General features: G+C 37.1%; 1 protein-coding gene across 4 annotated transcripts in view; it reads left to right on the forward strand.

Moving 5' to 3' along the window:
* The first annotated feature begins 1,878 nt into the window (after positions 1-1,878).
* The window catches only part of MINDY3 (MINDY lysine 48 deubiquitinase 3), a 103,421-nt gene continuing 97,603 nt past the window's right edge, over positions 1,879-7,696 (forward strand). For 2 of the 4 annotated variants that reach the window (XM_004379661.3, XM_023734325.1), the window contains exon 1: positions 1,879-2,226. In XM_004379661.3, the coding sequence (XP_004379718.1) occupies positions 2,133-2,226 (94 nt within the window). In that variant the 5' untranslated portion in view covers positions 1,879-2,132. The remainder of the gene's footprint in view (positions 2,227-7,696) is intronic. The other 2 variants (XM_023734322.1, XM_023734323.1) reach the window with 1 other exon arrangement.

Raw genomic sequence — 7,696 nt, forward strand, 5'->3', positions numbered from 1 at the left:
GGAAGAAAATGTAAAAAAGAATATTAAGTTGCTTTTCTATCATAATTTAAGCAAGTTCACAATTTATGTTATAACTAATGAATAGTTAAGAAATAACATTAATCAAATATTCTTTGTTAAAAACATGCATTGCTAATTTAGAAAATTTAAAACATTGCAAATAAGGAATATAACCCAAAAGATGAGAAGGAGATGCATATCAACATGGACTCAAGATTTTGTCAGCTTCATTGAAGCTAGAAACTAAAAAAAAAATCACAGATCAAGAAAATTCCCATTTTTTAAAACAATGTATTTTGAAAGTACAGCTTTTTTACCATCTCTACAGACAGGTAACTTAGGTCCCTGGGTGGCATAAACAGCTTGCCCTTGACTACTAACCTAAAGGTTGGCAGTTGGAACCCACCAAGGAAGAAAGGACTGGCAATATGCTTCCATAAAGATCATAGCCAAGAAAACCCTATGGTGCAGTTCTACTCTGTAACACACGGGGTTGTCATGAGCCAGAATCGAAAATGGCAGAGTTTGGGTTTTGGTTTGGTAAAGACAGGTAATTAAATCTATTCAAATATTAAAAAAACCAAAACAAACCCATTGCCATCAAGTGGATTCCAACTCTTAGCAACCCTGTAGGACAGAGTATAGGAAACCCCATGGGTTTCCAAGGAGAGCTTGGTGGATTCAAACTGCCAACCTTTTGGTTAGCAGCTGTAGTTCTTAACCACTACGCCACCAGGGTTTATAGTGCAAACACCTCTGAACTTATAAACCTGCCCCTTATGGGATCTATGAACATAGTCCCATCAATGTGTTTCAGAAAGTGAAAGAATTATGTAAATTTTAAATCACCATGCAAATATTAGACATTTAACTGGACCAATCGATACTACTTCCCTTGACCCCTCATTTGTTGAAAAATAGTGAATTTTTAAGTTCCAGCAAAGGCAAGTCTCATTCACTCAACTAATATTTATTGAGATTTAGTGGTGTTCAAGACTCTGTGTTGGGTACTATGAATAAATAGGTTCTTGGCTTCCATGGATTTTTATCCCAAGAGAAAAGTAAATAATTCTTTGCAAATACAAGTAGGACAGTAATTCCCATAAGCAAGTTATAGACAAAGTACTATGGAATTTCAGAGGAAGTTATAATTACTTTAGATTCTAATAACTGAAGAAAGCTTTGTTAGAAAGTGGCATTTATACTCTGTCCTGAAGAATGGGTGAAATTTGGTTTCCAAAAATAGGGTAAAAGATATTCCAAGGGTAAGAAAAATCAAGAGGAAAGACATGGATATGAGTTAGGCACGTTGAGCAACTCCCTTTAAGCAAAGGGTGTTGAAGTTAGAAATGAAGTATAAATTAGCAAAACCCTCTCTGTTTCAACATGGAAGTTTTTATATTAAGATTATTTTAATTAGACAATGCAAAGGCATTTCTCTACATGAAACTGTGCATTTGTAATGCACATTTGCCAGATATGTTTTTAAGTATTGGTACGCTTTATATGATTTGCTAAGGCACGGAAGCTGTTTACACAGACAAGGATGTTACCTTACTGTCCCTCAACCACCATCTCACAGTTCTAGTTTAACAAAATTAATAGTACAAATTTTAAGGAAATAGGTTTATGTTCTAGAACCTAGGGCTTTAGCCTTAGAGCCTCCAGGTGAGCTCAGAATAGCGTACAGGGAGAGAGGCGGTGTTCCTGGAGGGTAGAAATACGCCAACGCGCTCAAGACATAAACTCTAGATACAAAAACCACCACCTAACCGAACAGCCTACCACCGAGTTCAGAATTCCTACGCCTCTCCCCAGGCCCACTTCCGCTTCCGGGGAGGTGGTTTCCCGGCCCTCCCTCGTGTGGGGGCGGGAGCTAAAGAAGAGCAGGAAGTGGCCCCGGAACTTCCGGTAGAGGAAACTCTTCGCTGCCGCTCTGCGAGGTTGACAGGCGGTGGGTTTCCGCATGTAGCTCGCTCTCTCTCTCTGTCTCTTCTTTCACCTTGCCGCTGTCCAACCTTCAAGTTCGTTTGCCACAGCCGTCGCTGCAACTCCTGACTCCCGAGCCGCCCCTTCCCCATGTTCCGGGGCAGGAGTCCTGAAAGCCAAGACCCGCTCGCTGGTACCCCATCATGTCCGAACTGACTAAAGAGCTGATGGAGCTGGTGTGGGGCACCAAGAGCAGCCCCAGTCTCTCCGACACCATCTTCTGCCGCTGGACGCAAGGTACCCTGTCTGGGCTCTCACTTTCAGCCGTCGATTCTTTTGCTCTGCGAAAGTCTGGCTGTGAGGCTTCTCGCCCCAGCCGCTTTGCTTGGCTCGCAGTGTGTCCCGATCACAGTGCTCAGCTCTGAAACTGGACTTTCCAGAAACGCCCTGCCTGCCCTGGGGTGGAGAGGTTCAGTAGGAGAATGGTTACAGCTGGCCATCAAAGACCCGAGATACCTCTGCAGTTCTGGGCTGCTCTTCGGCTGGGTAGAAAGAAAAAGGGTGGCCCCTTGTTAGGCTGCAGTGCGTGACACTGAGGGTGTGTCCTGTGCCTCAGTGTCAGTTTCTCAAGAACTCTGGCGACCTGGGTCTATACCCCCTAGCAAGGCTTTATGTCGTTTGTTTTTGGTAATATTTTAGCCTGTTTTTGGAGAGTGGGAAGTTCGTCGGAAAGTCAAGGAGGCTAATAACAGAAAGTAACTTTGTTGTATTTTAATTGTGTGGTTAGGTATATAAATACATTGTTGCTTGCTTCAAAGTGTTCTCTTGACCCAACGTATCCCTGGTTTTGAGATGCTTCAGTATTTATTACAGTTTGAAAGGAATATGGATTACAGCACTTACTGTGCTGATGTAATGTTACCCAGACGGATTTTAAGTTATGTAAGACGTCTTATTAATAATAGTCAAATAATAATGAAATAAAAATAACCATTTATTCAATTCCTGTGTTGTGCTAGTCTCTGTGCTGGGCGCTTTATACTAGTAATTATCTCTAATTCATAAGTTTTGCTATTAAAACACAAAGGATACATTCCTTAAGGTGATTTAAGAAAGATTATGGTGAGGTTAGATAAAGTTAAGAGCATAGCTTTCAAAGTCAGGAGAATCAGTAATGTATGTGGTATGTAAAACACTTACTTAGGCAAATAAATAATACTCATTCAGTATTGTTATTAGAGCATTTATTTAGAGAATGCCTGTTTTGGAAATTTTGGCATAGTAAATCGGAATTCCAATTTCAGGATATTTGTGTTTGTAACAATTATCCCTTCCCGCCTCCCAGATATATTAGAAGCATGATGTGTTACAGTCAGTTGGGTTATTTAGTCCATCTTCCTTGTTTTACAGATAAGAAAAATGAGTTGTGAAGGTGAAATGACTGGGCCAAAGCTGCACAAATTGATAGAGCTGGGAGTGGTTTCTAAGTCTCTCAACTCCTAATGCAGCTTTATTTTCATTATTTTTCTTTGAGTTTTTTAATCCTACAAGTAATTAGCTTGGCTTTTTTACACATTAAATTAGGTCAGTTAACTAATATTTTCTGAAATCTTGGACAGTTGCATTTACAGATTTTATTTTAAAACGTATTTCCTACTTTGACTTACCTTAATATTAAACAGCCCAAAAATGTGCAAAACTGAAGGATTAAGACCATTTTTACTTCTATCGTAATCAGTCAACATTAACTAAGCATTTTGATATGTAGAATAAGGTTATATTTAACCTCTTTTATATTTATATTATGTTGCAAATTTAAGGTGAATTCAGGGAGGCAGTTCTGGTAATGGTTTTAGCATAGTCTTTGGAATAGGCAGACTTGGGTTCTAGGTTCAAGTGCCAACTTTATAGGGTTGTCGTGAGGATTAAAGGTCACATAAATACACTTAGGCACTGAGCATAATATCTGAAATACAGTAAACATTCAGTAAATGGTGGCTCTTGCTGAATAAATTTCAAAAGTGCTTAATTGTAGACTAAGTCAAAAACCACTCTCATGCCTTGCCTTGAGAATCACAAGATATTATTGTATATTGGTGAATAAGCACTTTTTTAAGTAGAACTTTATAACGGCATCTTAGAATGCTCTGTCACATTTTAGTCATGCAGAAGTTCCTTAACAAGATTAGTTCAGTTAATACTGTATTAAAATAAAAGATTTCTTTCTTTTATTGCTTTTCCCAGAGCACAGTTATATTGTGAATATGTAATTTTTTCCAAAGTCTTACATTTATCAAGATTTTAAAGTAACCAAATATGTATTTTAAGTTATCACCTCTGAATCAGGGGGTTGTTGTTATTGGTTTGATATGTTAATTGTATTCATTCATTCTCAGAAGCAGAAAACATTGCTAATGATTGCTGTAGTGGTCATTTGGGTTTGTGGAAATAGACACAGGCACTGATTTGCTGCTCTTACCTTACTACATTAGTAACGTGTTACCAACTCTGGCATTATTTCATAGTCTAAGTGCTTTGAATTGACTACCGCAGTCTCATTTGTCTTTTGGAAGCAAATTATAGGTGTAAGATGTTTGGGGTAAATATTTATAAAATTATATCTAGAGGTATTTCATGTATGAAGTTATATTGATTGGCCAAGTTAAAATATTTTGAAATGTTTGTTAAAACAATAAACTGCAGTATTGGCACCTAGTTTGTTTGTTTTTTAAATTAAGTTGACGGTTTTAGATAGGGTTCTTCTGCAAATCCTTTTCTTTAAAAAAAAAAAGTGCATTTTTTAACAGTTTTTTATTTTAAAAGCATTCAGCTAACAATTTAAAGGTTTAGAATTTTTTGCTTAATTTGGAAGTTACTCTCAAATGCCTATAATAATTTTTAAAGAAAAGAGCATATTTTCACTCGCTTAGTTCATTATCACCACTTATACTCCCTCTCTTCTTTCCACAAACTAGAACAGTGTTTCAGGTCCTTGCAGTTAACATTCAGGGGTGGGAGGAAAGATACAGTAAACATAATATAAACCTAAATTAAGTATATGTAATAGTTAGAAGGTAAGAAAATAGGGAGTTCCAGGGTAGGGTTGGCTTGGATAGGCCTCATTTTAAGATGAGATTTGAGTAAACACGTGAAGTAACTTAGTTAGTTATGTGGATATTTGGGGATAAGAGTATTCCAGGTAGTTATTCAAGGAACAGCAAGGAGGTTAGTGTGACTGGAGAAGGAGTGAGGAAATGGGAGATTGATAAAAGATGACAAATAATATGACCCAAATCTTATAAGGCTTTATAGGCCATTGTAAGAACTTTGGCATTTATTCTGAATGAAATTGGGGGGTGGGGGTCACTGGAAGGTTTAGATCAAAGGCATGACATGATCTATCAAGTTTTAAAGGATCACTCAGTCTGCCGTGTTTGAGGCTGTAGTGCATTAAGGGAGACAGCAAGAAGATCAGATAAGAGGCAGTTGCAGTAATCCAGGGGAGAAAAGATGGCAACTTGGACCAGGATAGTGGTACTGTATTGGAAATGTTAAAAAGTGGTCAGAGCAATGCCGTCCCAGCAGAACGGGTCAAGATGTAACAAAAGTAGTATTTGTGTGTGTGTGTGTGTGTATTTGTATTCTGCATTAGGTGAAACTTTACAAAGTAGGTTCCCATTCGGTAGTTTGTACATAAGTGTTTCATGGCCTTGGCTTCACTCCCCACATTGTGTCAGCACTCTCCCCAATTCCACCTTAGGTTCCCCCGTTTTCTTTCATCATGATTTTCTACCCCTTCTTGCCTTCTCATCTTGGCTTTGGGGCAAATATTGCCCTTTTGATCTCGTATAATTGATTGTTCTAAGAAGGACGTTTCTCTCGGATGTTACTGTTTATTTTATAGGCTTGTCTATTGTTTGGCTGGAAGGTGGTCTCTGGGAACTGCTTCAGTTCCAGGTCAGAAGGGCCATGGACTTGGCGGTTCCTCCAGTCTCTGTCAGACTGGCAAGTCTGGTCTCTTGTGAACTTGATTTTTTGTTCTACATTTTTCTCCTGCTCTGTCTGGGTACCCTCTGTTGTGATCCCAGTCAGGGTGCTCGAGAAGTAGTATTAATTTTATTATAAAAGAAAATATTTCGACTTACAGGGAATTCATTTTCTTTTCAGTACTAATGATCTAGATCATTGTTTCACATGCTTTTTCTGGAAAGGGCCATGGGCTTTATGGTATTGTTTTAACTACTCTGCCATTGTAGTGAAAGCAGCAATAGATAATATGAACCTGGCTGTATTCTAAAACTATTTATAAAAACGAGGCTGACCCTTGATCTAGATTATAAACTCTCAGAAACCATTTTTCCCCTTTTTTCCTTTCTCCAGGCTTGAAGTTACTTTCTTGTTTTGCCTAAAGAGTGACCAAAAAGGAAGAACCCCAATTTTGCTGTTTATAGCAGTTCAGTGTGGTTTGTTTTGGGGGAGAGTTTAGGGCTTTCTGTGTAGGGCAATTTTTGTTACATAATAATGAGAAAATTGAGATTTAATGAATTAGATTTATTTAGAAGTTAATACATTTGGCTTAAATTTAGAACGTATGTTTGGATGTTTATTATAGTGATTAACATTTTACTGAAGTAATAAAATGATATAGTTGTATCATTAATTTTTCTTTTAAAGTGAGTATTAGTTAATACTGTGGATCACATCATTTCAAAGATTTTCTAATAGAAGCTTTTTATTTAAAGTATAGATTTTCCTTTCTCCAGCATGCCTAAATCATAATTCACCTAACATCTAATGTTTTTTAAACTCACAGTTTGTAAGCATGTATGACAAAGTTAATTTCTTGGTACTTGGAATTATATATATATTTTTTAATTCAAAGACTTTAAAATATCTATCATAATATCACTTGTGTCATGATTTACAGTTTTTCAGAATCTTATTTGTCCTCATTTTTAGAGATGAGGAACCTATGGCCCACTTTAGATATTCGATTCAACGAAAATCATCTAACTTGTAGTGATCACACCAAGTCTTTCTATGGCCTTTTGTTTACATGGAGTTAGAATTATAGAGGCAGTAGTTGTCAATTGGTTTGAATAATGTATGTATGTATATTTATATGGAAATAAGAGACTGGAAAATTACAAAGAGGTTTGTAGCTCAGGTTTAAATTAATGATAAACTATACAACTTGAAACTGATGAAGACTTTTCTGTACTCTGTAGTATTGTTAAATACGATACAAAATTATTTTGCACAGATGTTTTAGATGGGTAATTTTATATCTAGTCAGAAAAAACAACTATTTATGTTATAAGTCAATTCCTTTAAAAACTAGGAAAAAATTTTAGTGTAAGAATACTTGACAAGCGATCTGATGCTGACTAATTAAAAGGTCAGCCGTTTGAATACACCAGCTGCTCTTTGGAAACCCTATGGGACAGTTCTACTCTGTACTGTAGGGTTGCTCTGATTTGGAATCAACTTGATGGCAACAGGTATCCTAAAACAGGAATACACTAAGCGGGCTTCTCATTTTATGATAAAGTTTCACTTGAGTTTGAGTCTCTTAAAAAAAAAAAAAAATTGCTGTCAAGTCGATTCCAAATCATAGTGACGCTATAGGACAAAACAGAACTGCCCCTCTATGCAAAACCAGTGACCAACAATCATTGTTAATGGAGAGAGGCTGAAAACATTCCCCTTGAGAACAGGAACAAGGCAAGGATGCCCTTTATCACCACTCCTATTTAACATTGTGCTG

The sequence above is a fragment of the Trichechus manatus genome, unplaced genomic scaffold (genome assembly GCF_000243295.1).
Source record: "Trichechus manatus latirostris isolate Lorelei unplaced genomic scaffold, TriManLat1.0 scaffold00067, whole genome shotgun sequence".
NCBI classification, from domain to species: domain Eukaryota; kingdom Metazoa; phylum Chordata; class Mammalia; order Sirenia; family Trichechidae; genus Trichechus; species Trichechus manatus.